Source organism: Panthera tigris, chromosome A2 (genome assembly GCF_018350195.1).
Source record: "Panthera tigris isolate Pti1 chromosome A2, P.tigris_Pti1_mat1.1, whole genome shotgun sequence".
In the NCBI taxonomy this organism is placed as follows: domain Eukaryota; kingdom Metazoa; phylum Chordata; class Mammalia; order Carnivora; family Felidae; genus Panthera; species Panthera tigris.
The window spans coordinates 12,374,494-12,399,486 of NC_056661.1; the positions used below are offsets into that span (position 1 = coordinate 12,374,494).

Here is a 24,993-nt window from a genome sequence, read left to right on the forward strand (position 1 = left end):
AGGGAGGGCAGAAGGCGGGCGGGAAGAAGCCGCGCGATACTGGTCGCTAGTGATGCGCACGCGCAGGGGCCTTCCCGCGCTTGCGCGGAGTGGGCCGCTGTCGCGCTCCGCCCCGGAACGTGGGGAAAGGCGCGGACTACCGTTACCCGTCGCCGCGGCGTTCTCCCGAGCAGGCGTCGCAGCTGGAGGGCCTGGCAGGTTGCGTGCTCCGCTGGACAGCTGCCTGGGGAGTCCCTGCGCCGGTCAAAGCCTGTGTTTCCTCCTCGCGAGGCTGCGGTGAGAAGACTACGAGGTGAGGTGCGTCCGGGAGGCTCCCGGGCCGTGACGCCGGTCACATCTTCCCGGGCGTTAGAACCGGGAGGCGACGGGCTTGGCGGGGATGGAACTGGGCTTGTTGAACTTCACAAGATCCTTCCGCTCAGTTTCTTTCGCTCGACCCAACGCTTTGGTAAGGAAGACTTTGGGGCGGGGGACCTACGCCACCCTCGCCGGCCTCAGACTGCGTCCCCTTGGGGCTCGCGTGGTTTCCGTGCAGTCATTCAAGCGGCGTGGAACGAGCGCCCACGACCTGCGGGTGCCCGGCCTTCTAGACTGCGCGCCCAGTGGGCTCGGCGCCTTCCTGAAAGATGCACATTCCTTCTCAGATGATGACGAAGCGAACGCGTGCTGATGGTGGGGAAAGATAAAAGCAGCAGCCGTAAACGTTAGAGAACGTAGACTGGACGTCCCGGTCATGCGACCTTCTTGAGATTTGCCATTAACGCTTGGTTGGCTCTACGTCCCTATTTTTTCTGAGCAAATAAGCGTCTATATATTTTAGATACTTTTCTCTTTGGTTACAAATTTCGCCACCTGACGCTCATGGATTATCTCCTGTATGTCAGATACTGCTCTAGGCCAGGAATTGGCAAACTTTCTCTATAAAGGGCCAGATAGCAAATATTTTAGGCTCTGTGGGCCAAGAGGCAAAACGGAGCATATTATGTAGGTACTTGCGTAATCAAAGAGAAAACGTCCCTAACATTTTTTTATTGGTGGTATTCAGAATGTAATGATTAAGCAGTTTTTAAAATACAGGTCTGCTGAGAAAAATAGAATGATTTTTTTGGCGGTTCTAAGTTGGTCTTCCCTGGCATGAGTTGATTGCAGATGTTCCCTAGTAGAGACTATTCTTGGTTCACGGAAAAGCAGGCTGAACGTGGCTTGTGATGTCCCAGTGATGCCTGAACTCTGCTCTCCTGAGCAGGCAGCCGAGGAGGGGCAGAGACCTATAAATCAGTAGACAAATCCGTCATTCCAACAGTGTTATTAAGGAAAACAGCTGGGTACTGAGACCTTGATGAGGGAGGGGGGTATGGCCTGCCCCTGGGAAGTGAGGTTTGCACTGAGATCCTACTCTGCAGCAAGCTGTGTGACCACACCAGGCAAAGGGAGCATGGATGTTGGTCTGTTCAGTATAAAGCCCAGTAATCCGGGGGCTGCAGGTGCCAGTAAAGATCTCCATCAGGGTTTTAATTTGTGATCCGCCACGGGTGGAATTCAGAGATAGCACGCTGTTGTACCTATATGTGTTTTCGTGAGTTAAAGATACACAGTGTTTTTTTACAGTCTTAACAGGATCTGTGAGCCAAGACAGGTTAACGAATCTGTATGGTCATTTCTCGTGACTGCTCAGGACAGTGTGATGTGGGTGTACAATAATTTATTCAAGCCAGACTCTATGGAGCCTCTTTGATTGATTCCACTTTTAGGCCACTGTTAAAATGATTTAGCGTAGGATGTGCACATTTAATACTGATAATGCTCAACTGTTCCCTCAAATGATTATGTAAACCTGTGACCACTTTTATACAGTCATTTTTTTTTAAGTTTATTTATTTTGAGAGAGAGACAGAGAGGGAGGAGGGGAGGGACAGAGAGAGAGGGAAAGAGAGAATCCCAAATAGGCTCCACACTGTCAGTGGTACTCGAACCCATAAACCGTGAGATCATGACCTGAGCTGAAATCAAGTCAGACGCGTAACCAACTGAGCCACCCAGGCGTCCCTACATTCATTTTTTTTAGTTTTAATGTTTTGTTTTTTCGGGGGAGGGGCGGGGGGGAGGACAGAGGATCTGAAGTGGCTCTGACACTTGTGGTGCTGACAGGCTGACAGCAGCAAGCCCGAAATGGGGCTCGAACTCACGAACCATGAGATCATGACCTGAGCCAAAGTCAGACGCTCAACTGGCTGAGCCACCCAAGCGCCCCATTACATTAATTTCTTAGTGTTTAAAATGCCATTTATCTGAAACTGAACACTTAAGCATCAGGCGGCCTCACGCAGACTCCTTTCAGTGGGCCAAATGAGAATCCACTGGTCAAAAGAAAGCAGTCGAGTTGCCAAAAGCAGAGGCTGCTGCACCGATGGTCTCAAGAACCTGGAAACAACTCTTAAGGAAACCAGTAAAATGCATACTCCTGGGCGAGATGAACTTGAAGAGACCCCTCCCGCCCACCCCAAGAAGCAGAATGGAAAAATGTCTAAAGCCGTATGCATACCTGCTTTGATCTGCAAACACGCTGTGAAGGATTTATCCCAAATCAGAAGTATGTGCTATGCTGTGCACTGCAAAGTTATCCCATAAAATGGTGTTTAAATGTGCAGCAGTAGGGATCGGTTAATTATAGCACATTCCCTCAATAGAATGTGTGTACACAGATGCACGAAATCAAGAGGATATTTAATAACATGCGGAAATGTTTCTGGCATACTTTTTTTTTTTTTTAATGTTTATTTATTTTGAGAGAGTGCGTGAGCAGGGGAGAGGCAGAGAGAGGGAGACAGAAGATCCAAAGCAGGTTCTTGCACCAAGTGCAGAGCGCCCAGTGCGGGGCTTGAACTCACAAACTGTGAGATCATGAGCTGAGCTGAAGTTGGATGCTCAACTGACTGAGGCACCCAGGCACCCATGGCATATTTTTTAAAAGCAGGTTATAAAATAATACGCATATGGCATGTTTTGAAAGAAACATGTATATAACAGGGCGCCTGAGTGGCACAGTCAGTTAAGCATCCGCCTTTGGCTCAGGTCATGATCTCGTGGTCTGTGGGTTCGAGCCCTGTGTCGCGCTCTATGCTGACAGCTCAGAGCCTGGAGCCTGCCTCTGATTCTGTGTCTCCCTCTCTCTCTGCCCCTCCCCTGTTTGCTCTGTCTCTCTCAAAAATAAATAAACATTAAAAAAAAAAAAAAGACACATATATACCCTTCCCACAGGCAACTGCTGTGTTGTCTTTTGTGTGTCTTTCCAGAAACATACTGTGTATTCACAAGCACATTTATATATCCATATTTTTTGGAAATTGTTCCCTTCACACATAGATCTAGCTCATTCTTTTTTTTTTTTTTTAAGTTTATTTATTTTGAGAGTGAGAACACAGGTGGGGGCAGGGCAGAGCCCAACTCGGTGCTCTATCTCACAACCTTAAGATCGTGACCTGAGCCAAAACCAAGAATTGGACGCTTGACTGACTGAGCCACCCAGACACCCTTAACTCATTCTTTTCGATGTCTGTATAGTATAGATATTTTTTAGCTTTAACAATTTTTTTCAAGCTGAAAAATACATAGACAATAAAAATTGTTATTAAAAAAGTAGCGGCTGACTAAGGAAGTCTAATGCCCATCCAGACGTGTAGTCTCAATAAAGCCAAAGTTTGGTGTTACTGTCAATCTCATTTCCTACAGTAACTGAACCCCGTGTGGTCAACTAGCTGAAGCCACAGCAGGAGGAATGATGTGGGAACAGAGAAGGTCCTATCCAGTCTTTGAGGGAGCAGCATTCCTCAGGGCCTGATCTTGTCACCAAGCCAGCCTCTGGTCACAAAGGAGTTGCCCTGGGGAGATAGATAAATGGGAGTATTCCAGTCCCTGGAGTGTTCAGTCCCAGGTAGGAGTTGAGACTAGTGTCTGAACAACGGGGCCACGTGCAGCATGAGCTGTTATTCTCCGTAGGACCAGGTCTTGAGTTGTGAGGCAGCAACTCCATCCTGGGGCAGAGCCTCTGGAGGCCCCGTTGCAGCTGCAGTGGTGGACTGCCAAGCCACCAGGTCGCCCAGACAGGAGGGCTCCGTCAAGGTCTTACTGTGGCAGCATGGCCCACACAACTGCAACGAAAGGACACACCCCTGAGGACATCACCTCCTCTCATGGCGAATATGTGACAAAGGTGAGGAAAAACAAAACAGCTCACTTTATCTTGGCCGCTCTGCCGGGCAAAGGGCCCTGGCTTGGAGTCAGACACTCCTGGATTCCTGGCTTGGTCCATGGGCTTTGTTTCCACTTCCCTGGAAAATGGTGCCAGTATCTCCCTCTTGGGTTCTGATGGTTAAATGAGATGTGTATAATATAAAATATGCAAGTAAAATAACCTGAGAATTGTAAGTGTAATAAGGCAAACATTTCCATTCCATTCCCCTCAAATAATTATCCTGTACTTTCCTTACCGTTTTCCATATCCCCAATATAGCCCCTATATGCCACTTAACTTAGTTACGTATCTACAAATTAAGCCAAGCGTGCTCTGAGGCCTAGGCATCTGTTTCCTGTACTTGACTCAAATGAAGTGTTCAGTAAATCAGTGAACAAAAGGATTATGAATTAAAAGGATGTGGGCAGTTGTTGTAGCAGAAACTCCTACTCTTCAACTGTGGCTGAAGGAAATTCTGTAGGTAATGGGTTTCTGAGTTAATATGGGGGGAGGGATGGGCTTTGGAGGCAGACTTACTGTGTGATAACCCCCTCGAGCCTCATTTTCATCTGTAAAATAAAGTTAATAAACCTTGTAAGGATTGTGTGGGGAAAATCCACCACTGTGTTAGGCGTGGAGCAGGTCTCACTATTAGCCATTATTCCTCAAAAATACGCTCCATGAGCACAGCTGCTACACGTTCTTGGGTTTTCCGTGTTATTTTGTTCAATAAAGGCATGTCATTAACTGCTGAGCTGTGTCTCTGGTTTTATTCTACCATGTCATAAATTCACACATCACATGTCCTCATCTTTGGCTCAGGAAAAAAAGTTGCAGTTTACTCAGATGTGAGAATCAAGTTGGTTCGTTCTATTTCTTACATGTTTTGTTGCCGGGCACACTGAAGACAGGGTCACTCAGACCCTCACTGACAAATTAGGACCAGTCATGATTCCCTGGAGACCATCGTTTATTTTTGGTAAATGCCATCAATGAATATACACACAGTATCAATCCCACAGAAGTCTATAGCATTTAATTCTTGAAAACAGGTGACCACTGAAAAAAAAGAATTCACAATTTTCAGTTCCTTTAATAATTTAATGTTCTATCCCCTTAAGGCTGTTAGACCTTAAGTTACCCGGGTCTGGTTGTATCCCAGCAACAATAAAGGGCCTGTTGCATGATGTATACCAAATACACAGCAAAATTGAGAAATCCCAAGTGCTTCTTCACTTCAACATGTTTGGTTTCTCTCCTTTGTAATAGGGGTTTGATTTTCCCTATAACGAATGACTTAAAATAAGGTGCTTAAAAAGTCCACACCAAGTCTCAAAATAGTGAACAAACACTATTCGAAAATGCCCTCTGAGCCTCAGTTTCCCCTTCTGTAAAATGAAGGAGTTGGGTTCGAGTTAGTGTCCTAGGCAAGACCACACAAAGGATGGGTAGATTAATTTCCTGCCACAAACCCCAGCAAGGGAGAGGGAGAGGGGAACAGAGCTGCAAATGGGAATGTGGGAGTGGGCGGGGGTGGTAGGCCAGGGCCAAAGTGGCTGGAAAACTGGCCTTCAGGAGGTCAGTGTCAGCTCTGAACCTTCAAGTCTCAAAAGTATGTCTTTGTCTTTTGATCGAATGATTTGGTCTAATATGATTGTCTCATTCATTCCAGTGTATGTACTTGCTGCAGATTTATGTACAGAATTAAATACCCCATTTATTAATTTATAAACCGTAATAAAACCAGTCCGTTCCCCTCGCCAGCAGATCTTGCATTGGAAAAGGGAAACAATATACAAATTTTAGCAACATCATAAATTTCATTAAACCTGAAAAGACACACAGTTCATTTTGGAGTTCAATTATCTGTTCAAGGACTCAGTCACTATAATCATAAAAACAACTACCACAGTATCTTTGTGGTGCAGAATTACCCCCATTTGTTGCTAGTCACCAGTGAGAAAAGTTCAGCTACAGACTGTAATGCCTCTGTGAAGACACTCAGCAAACTCTTTTCACAAATGCCCTTCAGATTTCCCCTTCCCGTTTTACACAGCAACCGTCTCAAAACTTGGGGCCAACCAAAATAATTACAAAGAAAGTGAACGACACGTGAACACACAGGGACCTGAGGCTGGTGGTGCATAAACTCCAGCCACAAGGGGACCGGGTGACCTCCAGGAACAGCCCACTCATAAGCTGACAAAAATAACCAAACCAGGAGTCCATCATAAGCTATGGTACTCCCTCAGACGGGGAAATGTCTCACCAAGACATAAAGGGTGACCCACTGTCCCACCTGCACCTTCCTCCGAGTGCCTATTCAAGAGGTTGGGCACAGCCCCGAAGGAAGGCAGACATCACCAGGGACCCCAGCAGCTGAGCCAGCGGTCCCCTCTGCGAGGACAGCATCCTCTTGTGACGCTAGGAAAGATGGAGACCCTGACCTGAACCTCCGCACATGGGCTATCTGCTGGGGCCACATCATTTTCCTGATACGTGATTTATCCAAACCCAAATCCTAGCTTGGTGCTCGCCGCTTCTCCCCTTCACCAGGACATGGTTCCGATCCTAACGCAGACACCCCACCAGATCAGGTCATGGAATCAAAGTGCTGTGGTCTCATCTATTACACAAACTGTTGAGATGACATTCTTGATTCATTCTGCTTTCGGCGGCTGGGGCCATTAGGAGCTTCAGAAACTTCAGCGCTTCCTACTAATGCTGAAATGTATCAAGACACGCATCACCAGAAGGAGTTTTTCTTGTTTTTAAACATTTAAGAACAAAAGCGTTTTCAATCTATAAGCCAGTCCTCATGCGCCCCACCCCCCATAGGAGACAATGGCATAAACACACACAACTGCAAAATATTCCCTAGAAAAATGCAAGATCCTCATCAAGTTAACATCTCCCCACCAAACATCCTACTAAGTCGTCACAGAAGCGAAGACTCATCAGAAAAGACAAAACGAATATTACAAAAACAGAGCTTGAAACACTGAACGTGATTTCCTAACGCTCTGACAGCCCCTCAGCCACTCCCCCTTTGCTGTCCCCAGCAAGGAGAGATGCCCTGCTCTGGCCAGGAAAGAGAGGGCACAGGAGACAGCAGCTGCCCTTCCCTCTGGATCTGGACATATACTGACTCTGACTTGCAGGTCAAAGAATTAGGCTCCAAGAATTCAAGGCTAATTGCAGTACCTTTTCTCTTTGGAAGATCTGCCAGTAACTGCAAACGGCCAAGGGGTTGGCCGGAAACTGGGTCCATCTATGTTGCTGGAGATGCTTTTAATTAGTACCCCTCTGCTCCATGCCTGCCTCGGCCCTTGGCCTATCTGAGCAGCGGAATTGAAGCAGCTAGTTTGTCATTCTCCAGCACCATCCTACTGTCCTTTCCTTGGCCCCCGGGAAACCCCTCTTGCCTGCTCGGGGAGGTCTGCATCCACAGTGATCCCGCCTCTCCGGAGAGTTACCTGGAAATACTATCTGGAAAGCAGAACGAGAACTCTCAAATACATGACTTGGGGAAGAAGTCCACACAGAAAGGTAAAAACCTGGCCAAGATCTCCACAGCAACACAGCCCTCGGATGACAGACTCCAGGAAGAAAGGGCCTGGAACACGGGAGCTTGAGGGCGGTGGCCCTTACTGCAGGGCAGCGTCCTGCTGCCCCCAAGGGGCTGGGAAGCCCAGGGTCTTCTGATGGTTGTGCACCGTCCCCTCGGCTGGGTTGTACATTCACTGGTTGTCAGAAGTTTCTGGTACTGCTAGGGAGTGGGGGAAGGAGTCACACAGGTACCACCCTGCCCTCTACACTCTACACGTCATAACGGTTCAAACTGTATGAGTTTGGGTAGCTCTGCCGACTGTACTGGAAGTGATCTGTTAAGATGTTGTTGCGGCCATACTGATAGTCCCCGTGCTGGGGGAAGAGGATGCCATTGTGGGGTTTTTCCAGGGGGCTCCGGTGATGTTCCTTACTGCTCAGGTCCCCCGTTGTGACAGGGAGGAGGTGCTTCCGGGCTTGCTGATTGGCATCGTACTTGGTCTGCAAGATCAAGAGAGTCAGTGAGACAACTGGCTCCTTCCCCAGGACATGCGCACAGGACAGAGGAGCAACGGGCATCCGAGCAGCCCTTCAAGGCACCACCGAAGCACTGGCCCTAGCAGGGCTCAGGCATGGCCAGCCCTCCCTGTGAGCCATCTGTGTCTTTACACTGGACTGAACACGGTCTTCTTGAGGAGACCGTGAGATCTCTGACAGAGTCTCCACAGACCCAAAAGCCACAGCCGGAGTATGGCACGGACCCAGAATAATCTACACAGGAAAAGGAAAGCCGGGCTAGGAAGGGCCACACCAACACCATAAACCAGTCAGCCACAAAGCTGGGAGCTGGAACCCCAGCCTCTTGGCTCAGGGTGAGGCCCTTTCTTCTCCCCTCCACTGACTCTTGATGCCTCCTTGGGTATCGAGGGGACACCCCACCCCACCTCAGACTCACTTTGTTATACAGAAAGACCCCCAGGATGGCTGTCATCATGCCTAGGACGTTGGTGCTGGTGACTGGGTTTTGCAGCATGATCAAGGACACCGTGATGACCATGATTCTCTTGGTGGCATTGGCAACGGAGTAGCTCAGAGGGCTGATGAGGTTGAGGATGCTGAAGGCAATGACATTCTGGGCAAAGTTACAGAAGCCGCTGACAGCCAGGAGCAGGAGCGTCCAGGGCCACTGGGACACATAGGTCTACAGAGACGAGAAAACAAGAACAGCACTGGGGTCACATGCTGGCCCTGGCAGAAGTGGGGGAGAGGTACAAAGTGGCTTACTGGGGTCGGCGTCCAGGCGGGGAGCAGTTCCAGCTGTGTGTTGCCGTGTAATAACAGGTGCCTGATCTGCGCAACCTCTGACCCTCGCGACACTGCACGCAGGCACAGCCATAATCCACTCCGTTGCTGCTGAGGACGGGGAGGCTCCAAGAGCCCCAAGGGTGGAGAGCACGAGGTGAACTGGAGCTTCCCTTGTCCCGGACAGTGAGGACTGGGAGCTGTGGGGTTAGCAGAGCAAGGTCTGCTTACTGGACACTGCCTCAGTCCAACTGAGCTGCTATAACAAAATGCCATGGGCGGGTGGGGGGTATAAACAATAGACATTTATTTCTCACCGTTTGGGAAGCCAGGAAGTTCAAGATCAAAGAGACTCAGTGTCTTGTGTGAGCTTCCCAGTTCATAGGTGGGGTCTTCTCACGGTGCCCTCATGTGGTGGAAGGGGCGAGAACTCACTGGGTCTCATTTTATAAGGCCAACCGACCCTGTCTGACGAGGGCCTCACCTCCTCATACCATCATATGAGGGGCTGGGTTTCAACATAGAAATTTGAGTGGGGGGGGACACATTCAGACTGTGGCAGACATGACACGTTCTGTAGGACAGGGAGGCCCTGGGAAGGCAGCCCCTGAGTATGCACAGAACCTAGTAATACAAGAGTCCCAGGCTAGAAGCAAGAAGCCCTGGGTCTGCCCTGTTACTGAGAACCACCCCCCCTCCTCCCCGCCCTTCACCTCCAGCCACCTGACCTTTCAAGTCACACTTTCTTCCTCTGTGCGACAGAAGACACTGACCCTGCTGAGCCCACACAGTGCTGCTGCGGGGACAATCAAAAGGGTTCATGGCCATGAAAGTGCTTTAAAACAGTCCAAGCCAAACACGAGATGTTCTCAAAAACTTTAGTTATCATCTGACCCTCTCTGGAATGAGGCACTCTGATCAAGGGGGCCCAGAAGTTAAGAACTCACAACTAGCAGACATCTGGACCACAGAACCCCCTCCCCCCACCCCTCCCCCTGAGACTGGGTTGATCCCAGAACAGGCAGCAGCTGAGAATTAGGTGGGGGGCTGCCCCCGCCAGGCGGCTGGGAATGCCCAGTGCTGAACAGTTACGGACATCTATTCAGAGCTGGATACCGGAAGGCATGTGGCACCACTCCTATGCCTCCCCACCTCCCACAGTCCTACCTCGGTACCAGTCCTGAGGAACCAAGGGGCACCAAGAGGCTGCTACAGGGCAGGGCGGCCAGGGGAAGGGCCCCAGGAGACAGTACACCAGCCACGCACAGCTCCAGGCTGTCCACCTCTGCAGTGTCTGACCTCGTCTGGAGTGCTGGGACAATCCCCACGTCCCCGTGCTCCAAGGGCAGAGCACCCTCAAGACCTAGTGTGGCTCAGTGAAGGTAGCAAAGCCAGCAAAGCTGCGCGGTGGCACCTCCTCTCTGCATCCCAGTCCTCAAGCCACATTGGTACTGGACACAGCTGGGTCCCTCCGGGAAGGTGGCATTTAGTGGCCTGCCAGCATGGGAGCTGGAACGGTCTTAGAATGGCCACCTGATTCCATCTCCACCACCCTCAGAGAGAGAGAGAGGGATCACAAGGTCCTCTCAAAGGGCAGCAAGATACACTTAGGTGACCTCACGGTCACTCTGACTTTTGCCCCTCGTTGGAACAGCCCCTGTAAGGCACGTGAGCCCACCAGCATGCTTCTGTGGCAAGCTGACCTGTTCACTCCCGAGTCCTTTCCTGAGATGACCGACATGGTCTTACAAGCTGTTTTTATGAGCCAGCCAGCTTGCCTAGATCCCTATTTCTCAGAAAAGGAACCCAGTCAATCCAGCTTTTAAAAAACACTGATACCAGTCAAGTGTTTCTTCCCCACACAATCAGGATTCAGAACCACTCCCTCACCCCGAAACACCCTCCCAGGCCTCTTGGTATGAATCCCCTTCCCCAATCCAGGTAAACTAACGGGGTGTTCTCCTTCCCTCTAGGTTTGTCCTTTTAGAGACGATCCTAGAACTGGAATGATACAGGATGGAACTTTCTCAGACAGGCTGCTTTCACTCAGCAATAATGCCTGTGACATCCACCCAAGCTGTCATAAGGAACAACAGCTGATGACCTTTTTCATTGCCAAGCAACTCTCCGTTGTATGAATGTACCAAAGTGGGCTTGTTTCATTTTTTATTCACCCGCTTGTTGAAGGACATCTGGGTTGTGTCCAGTTTTTGGTGGTCATGAGGTCACGAGTGGAGTTGCTATAAACATTTGTGTGAACTTGAGTTTCATTTCTCTAAAGTTAACACCCACATGTGAGATTGCTGGGTCATACGATTAGCGTATGTTTAACTTCAGAAGAAACTCCCAAATGTTTTCTAGAATGGTTGTACCACTCTGTATTTACTCCAACAACATATAAGAATTCTAGCTGTGCCTTATCCTTGACAAACATGGCATTGTATTTTTTTATTATTACAGCCATTCTAATAGGTATGAGGTGGATCTTATTATGGTTCTGTTTCTCTCTAGTGCCTAATGATGTTGAGCATATTTTACTTGCCTATTTACATGCCATCTAGACAGTCCCAATGGGAAAAAGTCTGTTCAAGTCCTTTGCCCATTTTTAAGCAAGTTATGATCTTGCTAGTGAGTTTTGAGAGTTCTTTATATATTCAAAACACAAGTTCTCTGTTAGTACGTCATTTGCAAATATTTCCTCCCAGTTGGGAGTCTGTCTTTTCTTTCACTTAGTAGTGTCTTCACAGAGCAAAGGTTTTGAATTTTAATGAGACTCCATTTACCAATTTTTTCTTTATGGACTTTGCTTTTGGTGGAATGTCTTAAGAACTAATCCCAAGTCATGATGAAGATTTTTCTCCTGTGTGTGTGTTTCTTTTCCCCTAAAGGTTATCATTACATTTAAGTCTAGAATACATTATGAGTTAAGTTTTCTGTAATGTGTGAGGTCTAAGTCAAGGCTCAGATTTTTCCTTATCGATGTCCAGTTGTTCCAACACCATTTGTTAAACTACCCTTGGCCCTGTGATTGCTTTTGAATCTTTGTCAAAAATCAATTACCCAAATTTGTGTGCATTTAGTTGCACACGATTCTGCTCCACTGATTTATGTGTCTCCCCCTTAACCAGTATCTGTACCTTAATACTAAGTCTTTAAATAATGTGATTCCTCCAAGTTTATTCTTTCTTAGACTTATTTTGACTATTCCAGTTTGTCTGCCTATCTACGTAAATATTCCAATCAGCTTTAAGGTTAAAAAAACTCAATACCTATCTATCCACACGCGCGCGCACACTCCCTCTCTCTCTCTCTCTCTCTCTCTCTCTCTCTCTCTCTCTCACACACACACACACACACACACACACACACACACAGATATACAGGCATATATCTTCGCAATATTGCAGGTTCACTTACAGACCACTGCAATAAAGGAAATATTGCGATAAAGCAAGTCAAGTGAATTTTGTTTCTCAGTGCGTATAGGAGTTATATTTATACTGTAGACTATTAAATGTGCAATAGCATTATGTCTTAAAAAAGGGGTACGCCTTAATTAAATGTACAGAACTTTATTACTCCCAAATGCCAACCATCACCTGAGCTTTCAGTCAGTCATAATCACTCATCATAGATCACCATAACAAATGCAGTAACAATTAAGAAGTTTTTAAGATTGCAAAGATTACTAAAACATGACACAAAGACACAGTGAGCAAATGCTGTTGGGAAAACGGCACCAACAGATTTCCTTGATGTGAGGTTGCCACAAACCTTCAATTTGTAAAAAATGGAGTATCTGCGAAGTGTGATAAAGCTAAGTGCGATAAAACAAGGTATGCCTGTGTAGATTAATGGATCTCAACTTTTCTTCATTACCACCTTTTCCAAGGAGAAAAATTGAAGTTAAAATTCAAGCAATTATTTATAATTAATACTAAAGAACAAGGTTTTACTGGTTAGAATTTTATTTCTTCCTTTCAAATCTATTTATTTCTTTTTCTTGTCTTATTGCACCGGCCAGGATGTCAAGTATGATGTGGAATAAACATGTTGAGCATGAACATCCTGAAATTATTCTTGAATTTAGCAGGAAAAACCTCCAATCTTTCATCATGGTGTTAGTATTCTGCAGTGGCTGAGAATGCAGTTTTCAGTGATTGCAACTACTAGCTCATGTACTCTTTCTTGCTGTTTCTTTCTTTCCTCTGTTCTCTTCCATCTTTTTTTATCATGTTCTCATACTTAAGACTTCTTTTCTGTGCCAAAATCAGTAACGTTATACTGGGGAAGGGACACCGTCCTTTCAAATGGGCCATCTAAGGCAGCTAATTATGCATCACATTGAGGTCTCTACTGAGAAAAATTCTGTGACTTGAACTAAATATTTTTAAATGTGGATTTTTTGGGAAAACTAATATTTAACATTGTTTCTCCTGCATGGCAAAACTGCCTATTCTGCTATTTAAAAACCCTCAATGACTTTATTTTCAACTGGCTGCTTTTTTCATGTACAGCCAAAATGAAAACGTCTAAATTAATTATGTTGTACAAATGGGACCCAACAAACTTTTTAAAAATTAGTAATACTTTTGTTTTATGTTTGCATTTTGACTATTTTCATGAGGATGTAGGTTGTGTGTTTAACCGTTAATGTTAAAAACTGTGATGTGTGTACAGAATATTCTATATGCATGTTCATGTTTAAAGAATGGCTGTTGACGGTAAGAATCAGCTTTCATGTAAAAAAAAATCAGGTTAAGGAAGTTTCCTTCTATTTCTAGTTTGTTGACTTTGTATTTTATTTTATTTTATTTTGAGAGAGAGCATGCATGTGCATGCATGAGTCGGGGAGGGGCAGAGGAGGAGGAAGAAAATCTTAAGTGGGATCTGCGACTCCGGGCTTGATCTTACATAGTGAGATCATGACCTGCACTAAAACCAAGAGTCGGATGCTCAACCAACTGAGCCATCCAGGCGCCCCTAGTTGTGTTTATCTTCATGAATGATGTTGGGTTTTGTCAGATGCCTTTTCTGTATCAGTTGAAATGAATAAGTGATTTTCTTTGTTAAACTGTTAGAGATTACACTGATTTTCAAATATTGAATTAGCCTTGCATTCTTGATTTAAATCCCATTTTGTCATAGTGTATTATGCTTTTTATACATTGCTACATTCGATTTACTAGTATTTGGGGCTTTTAAAAATATTTTTTTATTTTTTTTAATTTTTAGACAGAGAATGTGAGTGGGGGGAATGGGGAGAGCAAGCGAGCGAGAGAGACAGAGAGAATGAATCTTAAGTAGGCTCCATGCTTGGCACAGAGCCCGATGTGGGGCTTGATCCCATGTCCCTGGAATCACGATCTGAGCTGAAATCAAGAGTTGGATGTTCAGCCAACTGAGGCACCCAGGTGCCCCTACTAATATTCTGTTAACTTTTGCCCCAACGTCCATGAGGAATACTGGTTTTGTTATATGGCCCAAAGCATTCCCCTGTCTTCTGTTTTCTGGAGGAGACTGTGTAGAATCGATATTTATTTTTTCTTAAATGTCTGGTAGAATTTGCCAGTGAAACCAGCTGGGCCTGATGATTTCTTTTTAGAAGGTTTGAACCTATGAATTCAATTTCCTTAAAAGCTATAGGAGTACTGGGGTGCCTGGGTGGCTCAGTTGGTTAAGTGTCTGACTTTGGCTCAGGTCATGATCTCGCGGTTCATGAGTTTGAGCCCCACATAGGGCTCTGTGCTGACAGCTCAGAGCCTGGAGCCTGCCTTGGATTCTGTGTCTCCCTCTCTCTCTCAAAAATAAAAATAAAACATCAAAAAATTAAAAAAAAAAAAAAAAGCTATAGGACTATTTTGGTTATCTAGTTCATCTTCGGTAGGTGAGTTTTGATAGTTTGTGGTTTATGAAGAATTGGTCTATTTCATCTATGCTGTATATAGAATAGTCAGTAATATCTCCATCATTTTAATGTCTGTGAGGTCTATAGTGATATTCCCTCTTTCACTCTTGGTGTTTGTAATGTCTTCTTTTCTGTTTTGCTTCAGTTGAAAATATTTTTTATTTCCCTTGAGGCTTCCTCTTGGGCCCTGCATCATTTAGAAATGTGTTACTTAATTTCTAAATGTTTGTGGAGATTTTCCTGTTACTGCTGTCAAAGAAGATACTTTGTATGTTTTCGTATCTTTTTTTTTTTTAATTTATTTATAGAGAGAGAGAGAAGAGAGAGAGAGAACAGGTGGGGTAGGGGCAGAAAGAGAGAGAGGGAGACAGAGAATCCCAAGCAGGCTCCGTGCTGTCAGCACAAAGCCCGACACGGGGCTCAAACCCACAAATCATGAGATTGTGACCTGAGCTGAGATCAAAAGTCAACACTTAACCAACTGAGCCACCCAGGCACCCCTATATGTTTTCAGATTTTTTGTTAAAGTTTGTTTTATGACACAGAATATGGTTTCTCTTGGTGAATGTTCCATGAATACCTGGAAAGAATGTCTATTACACTGTTGTTGGGTAAAATGTTCTACAAATGTCAGTGAGATACCCAGTTGGTTGCTGATATTATCTTTTTGCTTGGTGGGGTTTTTTTTTTATAGTTCTATTGGTTCTGGAGGTTCTGTATTCACTGGATATAAAACTATGTGTTGCTAGTTCTTAGTTTCAGTACTTTAAAAATGTTATTTCACCTCTTTCTGGTGTTCATGGTTTCTAATGAGAAATCCAGTCATTCAAACCGCTGTTCTGTAAGTAATGCATCATTTTTCTCTGGCTGCTTCCAGATTTTTTGCTTGTTTGTGTTTTAATCTTTTTTTTTCTCTCTGTGGGTCAAACTGGATAATTTCTATTGATCTATCTTTGAGTTACTGACCCTTTCCTTTGTCATTTCCATTCTACTACTGAACACATCCACTGAGTTTTTAAGCTACTCTTTCTGAATTTCCAAAATTTCCATTTGGTTCTTCTGTCTTTCATTCTTTACATTTGTCTCAAGAGAATTCACGTTACCTTTTGGGGCATGATTATAATCATTGCTTTAAAGTCATTGTTCAGGGGGTGCCTGGGTGACTCAGTTGGCTAAGTGTCTGACTTCGGCTGAGGTCATGATCTCACACCTCATGAATTGAGCTCTGCATCGGGCTTTCTGTTGTCAGTGTGCAGCCCACTTCAGTTCCTGTCTCCCTGTCTCTCTGCCCCTTCCCAGCTGGCACTTTCTCTATCTCAAAAGTAAATACTTTTTTTTTTTTTAAGACATTTTTCAGGGGCGCCTAGGTGGTTCAGTTGGTTAAGCATCTGACTTTGGCTCAGGTCATGATCTGAGGTTTGTGGGTTTGTGGGTTTGAGACCTGCATCGGGCTTTACAATGATAGTGCAGAGCCTAACTGAGATTCTCTCTCTCCCTCTCTCTGCCCCTCCCCCACTTGCCCGCTCGTGCTCTCAAAATAAATAAACTTAAAAAAAATAGTCGCTGTTCAATAATTCCAAGATCTGTGTCATCTCAGTGTTGGCATCTGTTAATTGTCTTCTATGAGAAGGGACTTGAAATTTCCCTGGTTCTTCATATGCCGAGTAATTTTGGATTATATTCTGGACGTTTCGGATATTGTAAGACTGTAGGTCTTACTTAAATCCTCTACAGAACGTTGATACGGAATTTTGTTTTAGCAGACTCAGTTGGGTTCAGGCTACAAGCTTGACAAGCCTTCTGGGGGTGTTGGTTCCAATGTCAGTTGTGTTTCCAAAGCCTCTCCAGCAGTACGCGGCTCCATCCGGAGTGTGCGCTACCCAGCAATCAGTCTGGGATGTGGGCAGCAGTCTACCTCGTAATTCAGTGTCAGTCTTTGGTGTGCTATTAGGGTCAGATCCTCACATGTACAGCTCGGGGGTGAGCCTAGGATTTCATGGTGTTTCTGAGGTCACTTTCCCAAGTTCCTCCTCCTCCACGATCTCCCTGGTACCAACCGTGGCCTAGGGTTCCCCTAGGAACCAGTCCTCTAGTCAAAGGGCTGGGGCACAGTTATCCCGCTCTACACTATGGCCTTCCCACAACTGTACCTCTACTTGGGACCAAGCAGTGGGCTGATTAAAAGAGAAAAATACACAGTGGGGGCTAATCCCACTCTGACCGCAGAGGGAGGCTGCCCTCACTCAGCATCTCAGGTGCTGTAGGACCCTGCTGCTACCATTGCCACAGGATTGCCAGGGGCCTGGGACACAGGAGAACAAAGAAGCAAAAATAACAGAAAAAGCCAGAAGGGCATTTCCCCTACCCTGAGCATCAGGAACCCCCTTTCCTATTCCCTGATCCAGAAGTAGAGGGGGTGTCGCTCTGTTCTCACCACATGCAGCACCTGGGGCTGCGAGTTAAGGCTGAAGATACAGGAGGCAAAAGAAAGACAAACTGAGGGGCACCTGGGTGGCTCAGTCAGTTAAGCTTCTGACTCTTGATCTCAGCTTGGGTCATGATCTCACGGTTCATGAGTTCGAGCCTCATGTCAGGCTCTTCACTGACGGCAGGGAGTCTACTTGGGATTCTGTCTCTCCCTCTCTCTGCTCCTGCCCCACTCACTCTTGCTCTCTCTCTCTCAAAATAAATAAACTTAAAAAAAAGAAAAGAGGGGTGCCTGGGTGGCTCAGTCGGTTAAGTGTCCAACTTCGGCTCAGCTCATGATCTCACAGTCCGTGGGTTCAAGCCCCGCGTTGGGCTCTGTGCTGACGGCTCAGAGCCTGGAGCCTGCTTCGGATTCTGTGTCTCCCTCTCTCTCTGCCCCTCCCATGCTCATAGTCTGTCTCTCTCTGTCTCAAAAATAAAAACATTTTAAAAATTTAAAAAAAAAAGGAAGAAAAGAAAAGCAAACTGCTGACTCGGTGGTAATTTGAAATCTGGTCTTCAACCCCAGCCTGTCCACTGCCATTTACTTTTCTGTTCTCAAATAGCTGCTTCACTCATCTTGTAAAAGCTTTAAAACCAGGCCGCCTGCTTCGGAGTCTAGTGATCCCTGCCTGGCTTCGGTCAAGCTGTCAGCAGTGGGGCTGCCCATGTGCAGAACTACCCACCACACACAGCCTTTGAATCCTGGTGACATGGCGAGCGGCAGACTCCAGGTGATGCTCTCCTACCTGATCCTTCTCCCTGTACCACCACGAAGCACAGCACTGGGATGGGGCCACGTCACCCGGAGTCCGTGCCAGAGACACAGGGCAGGGAGGGGGAGCCCAGATAGGTAGGGGCCCTGCCTTCACACCCCAGCACTGTCAAATACAGAGTGCTCCCCGGAAAACTGTTGGAGCGTACGAGGACCCCATCAAGGTAAAAAATATGTATGGGCTCGACAAAGAGAACAGGTCACTAAAGGTATTACAAACAAGGTAATCACTGGAATAAAACTAAAACGTGTCCTGAACACAAATACAAGCGAAGTTACTAGAGCCGAGCCTGGAAGCACGTGTCTGTGTGCATGTATACAGAGACACTAAGGAGCTGTCACAGGACGTAGTAAGAGAACTGACACGAAACCCACCAGCAGTATCTGCAGCCAATAAAAAGAATGAGAAAGACCTAAATATGTCAATAGGGAATAATCGATCCCCAGGAAGTATCACTGAGGGAAAATAGCAAAGTGCTCCTTTCTACCTAAAAAGTCACTTTCTGTGTAAGGAGGAGAAAGGTAGGAATATATACAGATGTGTTTATACTTGCAAAAAGAAACCCTGAAAGAATAAACCAAGAGCATAGCGATGAAGAACTCCAGGGGAGGGACAAGAAAGCAGGAGGTGATAGGGACTGAAGCCAGACTTCTTGGGGTTTTTTGTTTCTTAATATTTTTATTTTTTGTTTTTATTTTATTTATTCACTTTGGCGGGGGTGGGGAGTGCGTGCTTGCGAGGAGGGGAAGGCGAGAGGGAGATGGAGAGAATCTTAAGGAGGCTCCACACCCGGCACAGAGCTCCACGCCCTGAGATCATGACCTGAGCTGAAATCAAGACTGGACGTATAACCCACAGAGCCACCCAGGCGCCCCCGAAGCCAGACTTCTTTGAAAAAACCTCCTCATCTCATTTGGCTTTGGAAATATAAAGGTATCTGACAAATTCAGTGTTGGGGGGCGGGGGGAGGAAAGCAATGCCACAAATGGAAAACAGATGGAAGTAAAAGAACCCAACCGGACAAGCTGGTGACACGGGCACATTGTGAAAACAATTATTTCCAGTGCCCTTAGAACACAGCATTCCAACTGTGCATCTTTAACGGCACATGTCCTAAGGACAAAGAAGACCGGCAAAGAAACCTTAAACTCAGAATCCTGTCCGCAGCTGGCCTGTGGGCATTTTCACTCTGAAGCGATTATGTGTGCATACAGTGGAATCTTGTACGTGAGTAATTACGGGAAGGAATCAAGCGTACCCGAAAAGACGTACACTTAAAAATCACAGCCGTGACGAATCCTGTCATGTTACATTGCAATGAACTGGAATGAACTCTCCCCTCTGCCCCAACAGGGCTTTCGTAGTTTTTTACCACAAAGACTTAAAAGCAATGACAACCCAACAGCGGTGAGCACCACGGCCTGTCTCTCTCAGCAGCGCTCTCTACCACAAGCAACCTGGACTCTCGAAGGAGCGGCTGACTGCAAGTCTGGGACAGGAGAGGCACGACATGGGAAACAACATCCTGCTGGACCAAAAGCTACCAAAGGCTGACCTGTGCTGTCAGAAGGACAGGGAGCCAGTGGGAAGGACTCCGTTGGCCGAGACAGGATAATCCGAATAGAAAAAGTGTTAAGATGTGCAACTGACACAGGCGTCCACAAAGATGTTGAAAAAAAAAGAATATATAGAAGGACCTTCCTTTACCCCTCCCACAAAAAACACCCCCCCCCCCATTCACTGGTTAACATTTACAGTAAGCTAAGAAGTGTTCTCTAAAAATTGGTAATTAAGAAAAAAATGAAAGAAAAGCACTGAACTGCTTTTCGTGTAGTTGAAAGTAACACACTAGTCCTGAGTGATGATGGAAAGCTCTTTACAGAAAAATTACAGCTAATCAATATAGAAAGGAAGTGAGAACAGAGCCACTTTCCTCATCTGGAAAATGGAAATAACGTGCACTATGTCTCCAGGCAGTGCTGAGGATTGAAGACCAATGCCAAGAACTCTATCGGGCCTCATTAAGCCCTAATAAAATTTACTACCCTCTCTGTAACTCCGGCTTTGAAGAAACCACGCCTACCTCCTCCTTATCACTGTCATCTGCTTAGTTTCTTTTTTACTTATTTTTTCACTTGCTTAGCTTCCAGTGAACCGTCTGGAGGCTGGCCCTGCACGTGGTGGGAAGCTTCTTGCTGGTGCTCAGAGAGCTCCGCACACACCCAGAGTAAAGGAAGTACGGACGGAGATGACACCAAGAGAGGAATCAAGCTATGCAAACACAGTTTTGACAAGTCAAAGTGAGATCTGAGCCAGACTGTCAGGACAGGAAAGTCGCCCGTGCTGGCATTTTCCTTCCTGATGCCACTGGCACAAATGAAGCAGCCATCAACACCTGAGATCCAGCACGCTGGAGGAGGAAGTGCAAAGGAAGACGACTTCCTCGACGGCACGAAAACTGCGTCATGACAAAGCTGAGCCTTAAGAGGGCTGGCTGGCTGCCAGGGGCCCCGAATGTCCCAAAGTCAACACAGGTGTAACTGCCCGGCAAAGCAACTGGTTTGGAACTCGTTAAGAAAAGGGTGTGTCCGTGGCACCGGCCAACTCACCAGGTCGCTGCTGACCAGGAAAGCTGAAAGGTCCACCAGGACCCACGTGGGGATCATAAAGAAGACAGCGTGGCAGCCCAAGATGTTCAGCAGCCGGAGATGGTGGATCCGTGAATCTCTTAACACCTGAAAAGAGAAAACCTCTGTAAAGGCCGACTGAAACTAAACATGGCAAGAAGGGCTCCAGTTACCCAGGCCCCAAACACAGTGACTATACATAAGCCCTGACATCTGACCTTGACCACCAAACCTACCAGTGCCCTATGATGAGACACACAGCCCGTGCCCAAGACAAATATGAGGGACTGAGAGTGAAAAACACCAACACTCAAAACTGGTAAAGCTGTAGTGAAACAGGCACTCTGAAATTCTACTGGTTTATGTCTAAATCAGCTCATGCACATTCCAGAATGCAACCAGGCAAAGTCTATCAGCAGCCATAAATATCTCATATACTCCGACCCAACAACGTAAGGAAATAACTCGAGACAGAAAACCTGCACACACAAAGATGTTTGTTGCTGCGTTCCTTATAATGAATGGTTGGAGAAAAATAGTTTTTTTCTTAAATACTTATTTTTGAGAGAGCGCGAGTGGGGGAGGGGCAGAGAGCAGGGGACAGAGGATCAGAAGCTGGCTCTGCACTACTAGGTTGACAGCAGTGAGCCTGATGTGGGGCTGGAACTCACGAACCGTGAGATCATGACCTGAGCCAAAGTCAGATGCTCAACTGACTGAGCCACCCAGGTGTCCCTAGAGCAGTAATTTTTAATGAAATGGGAGAATGTTGTAATCGTAAATGAAAATGTACTAATTTTACTTTTCAAAAGCACAATTCTGAAACATACCTATAATATCACAACTCTAAAAAACTGTACAGAAAAAGACCCCTACTAGCATTAACAGTAGTTCTCTTTGGGGCACCTGGGTGGCTCGGTGGGTTAAGTGTTGGACTTTGGCTCCAGTCAAGATCTCACAGTTGGTGAGTTTGAGCCCCACGTCAGGTTCTGTGCTGACATCTCAGAGCCTGGAGCCTGCTTTGGATTCTGTGTCTCCTCTCTCCCTCCCTCTCTCTCTCTCTCTCTCTTTCTCCCCCCTCTTCTCCCGCTTGCACTCTCTCTCTCTCAAAAATAATAAACATTAAAAGAAAAAAAAAACCCAGTAGTTCTTTAGGGGAAAGTACTGTGATTTTGCTCAATAGCGTGGAAATCCCTGGCCGCAGGGCAGGTCTCTATTGATTAGTCATCTCCAGCACCCACTATGGTACCTGACACAAGTTTTCTGATTTTTGGGGGGTGGGGGGACTTTTCTCTAGTTTTCCACATTGAATATATGCTAATTTTATAAAAGGAAACAAATTACTTAAGAAAACGAAACAAATACAAAACCAGCAGAAGGGCCACAGGATTTTTGTTTGTTTCAACACCAAGGGAAACCCTCCTTGACCGCATTTTCACAGGCCGCCCGCCTGTGCACCCGCAAACCACCAGGCATGTCCCAGACGGTACCCAAATACCTTTTTGGAGAAAATATTCTGAAGCGAGAAGCACAGTGTGGCAGCAAGGGCGCTGATGAGCCCCCACATGTCGAATGACAACTCGGTGACAGTGGCCAGCAGGACGCCGCTGATGATGGGGATGAGCGACAAGTACACCTGCGGGAAGGGGGGCAGGAGGGGCGGATGGCCGAGGCTGAGCCAGGCTGCCCCCCACACGCCCCTGGGCCTGGAGGAGAGCCTCGGTCTCCTGTCCCTCACCAAAGGGAAGGTCCAACTTTACAAAGCCCAGAGCGTATGTGATGGTTCCTGAGATCTGGTGGCTAAATGGCTCCAAACTTCTGGAGAAATGGGATCCATTTTGGACCTCTAGCTCATCCTTTTCCTACAAAGGACACTTTAAAAGCACTGCAGGAATTTTAGGAGGTGGTGTAAGGCCCTCTCAAACGCCCCAGAGGGTCAGAACAAGGGTTCCGGACTGGGGGACCTGAATTCCAGCCCCCCCCACCCCCCTGCTGGCTGTGGGCCTCAGGCTATTAGGCTATTTGACTCTCCCCTTTCCCTTTAAGTCCCACTTCTTCCCCTGAGATCAAGAATGACAATCACCTGCCTTATCTGTCTCATAGGGTGGGTCCCTACATGCCTAGGCCATTCCTCAGTCCTTCCCCACAGTGGAAGGTGCCGGCTCCTTGCCCAAGCTGGGTACAATGTCCCGAACGACAGGGAAACCTGATAAACATGACGTGATATCGAGTGATGAAGCTACACACCTCCCAGGCAACTCGGACCCAGGGAGACAAGTCACACCTGACATCACCCTGGGGGCGGGTTCCAGAGCACACCCAGGTCTTACAGACAAAAAAGAGGCTGAAACAAAAAAATCAGCCAGAAGTGGCCCAATTTCTATAAGCCGATCCAGGGCACCGCCACTCTGAGTTACATAAAATACAGGATGCCAGAAACCAACCACCTAGAGAAGAGGCGCTCTGTCCAGCACGAAATGGATTCCAGCTGGGACGACAGGAGTTGCACTTCCACTTAAGGACAAGGAGCAAGGCCGTCTCTGGCTGAAGCCACAGCTCCTCTCGCCCCAAGCCAGGAAATACCCAGGCTTGGCATCTTGAACAGACACTGGATTGTGCCCAAAGCATCTTCCTTATGCGGTCCTAGGCTCTGCGTGTTGCTTTCGTTTCCAGTCCCAGACACTCACAGTTCCTGGTTGTTTTCATTTCGAAGACTTTGTTGGATTTTGCCAAAATCACTCTTTTGACTAGCACCTCACTTCGGACCCCAGAAGTCCCCAACCTGACTGCGGTCACTCGCGAAGAAGTGAAACTTTGTCAGAGTTCCAGCAAGACGTCAGATGTTCCATTCCGGGTCCCCCTGGAGGGGCATGTGGGGCCTGGCCAAGATGGGACCGAGTCACCGCCCACTAGCAACCACACGGAGGGAACCAAAACACGAAGGGAAGCTGGACCTGAGAGGGACAGGAGTGTCCCCAAGACCACACAGCAGAGACAACTCGGGGGCACACACACTGCACACCACTGCCTCCAAAGTGATTACAGAACATTAGTGAAAGGGCCACCAGAAGCCTCTAAGCAGACTTCCTGATTTGACAGGAAGCCAGGAGCCGCGACCACGTCACCAGCTGGGCACCAGCCAGGAAGACCTTGGGGCCCCCACCGGCCCAGAAACCTCCCAGGTTACCTTGGTGCTTTGCTTCTCCTTCATGATGATCCGGGACAGGAGAACCACCCAGATGGGCATGGTAGCCTTGACTGCAAAGAGAGGCGAGGGGGCTCTCAGGGAGCCGTCTCCGTCCCAGAACCCACCCTGGGACCCTGTCCCAACTCCACTAGTGCGATGGGAGCGCCTGGCAGCCCTTCAAGCCTCCTCGGCCCTTCTCTTTCCGGGGAGCTTCCCCGCAGCCCAATAGCTGCGACCCGCCCTGCTCAGCTCCCAGCTCTCTTCCCAGCCACTTCCCTCCCCTAGACCCCTGTGCGAGTCGCTCCCCTGCTAAAAGTCTCGTTGGCCCCCAGCCCCTCGCCAACAGAAGTTGACTTCTCGGTCTGGTATTCCAGGCCGTCGGGGCGCAGCCCCGCCAGCGCACTCCTACCCACGCGCCGAAACCCCGGGCGGCGCGTCCCGGCCGCCGCCCCCCAGGCCGGCCGCTGCACCCACCAGTGTGCGCGTAGGACACCGGCACCTTCCAGATGCTGACGTGCGCTGACACGGACGCGAAGTACTTGCCGAAGGCGAGTGGCAGCACGTAGCGCGGGTAGAAGCGCGGCGGCAGCAGCGGGCCGGGAGACGGATGTGGGCCGGGCCCGGGGCCCGAGACGGGCGGCGCGGGGGGCACGCGCCAGGCGCGCAGCAGCGGCGGGAGCCCCGCGCACAGCGCCAGGATGTGGCACAGCGACACGGTCACAGGGAACGGGAAGGCGCTCAGGATCACCTTGTTGACCACGTTACCGCCCGCGCTCAGCGCGTACCACAGGAGGCACAGCGCCGCCACCCGCGCGCCCTCGCGCGCCCCGCCGCCGCCGCCGCCCGCCGCTCCCGGGCCCCCCGCGCCCGCGCCCACCGCCGCCGCCGCCGCCATCCTGCCCGAGCGGCCACCTCTTCCCGCCCGTCCGACGGCCCGACGCCGGGCG

The 24,993-nt window shown here is 47.8% G+C and overlaps 1 protein-coding gene and 1 long non-coding RNA gene across 2 annotated transcripts; one reads left to right on the forward strand and one right to left on the reverse strand.

Moving 5' to 3' along the window:
• Positions 1–79: 79 nt before the first annotated feature.
• Positions 80–11,776, forward strand: LOC122236617. The gene is made up of 3 exons (XR_006214708.1): positions 80–292; positions 3,997–4,210; positions 11,056–11,776. It is a non-coding gene; the product is annotated as an uncharacterized LOC122236617 (long non-coding RNA).
• SLC35E1 (solute carrier family 35 member E1) lies at positions 5,184–24,941 on the reverse strand. Its single transcript, XM_042978493.1, has 6 exons — positions 24,521–24,941; positions 24,047–24,117; positions 22,358–22,495; positions 20,842–20,967; positions 8,736–8,981; positions 5,184–8,281 (listed from the first exon to the last, which is right to left on the reverse strand). The coding sequence occupies exons 1-6, from the start codon at positions 24,939–24,941 to the stop codon at positions 8,051–8,053; spliced, it is 1,233 nt and encodes a 410-aa protein (XP_042834427.1). The 3' UTR covers positions 5,184–8,050.
• Positions 24,942–24,993: the final 52 nt, after the last annotated feature.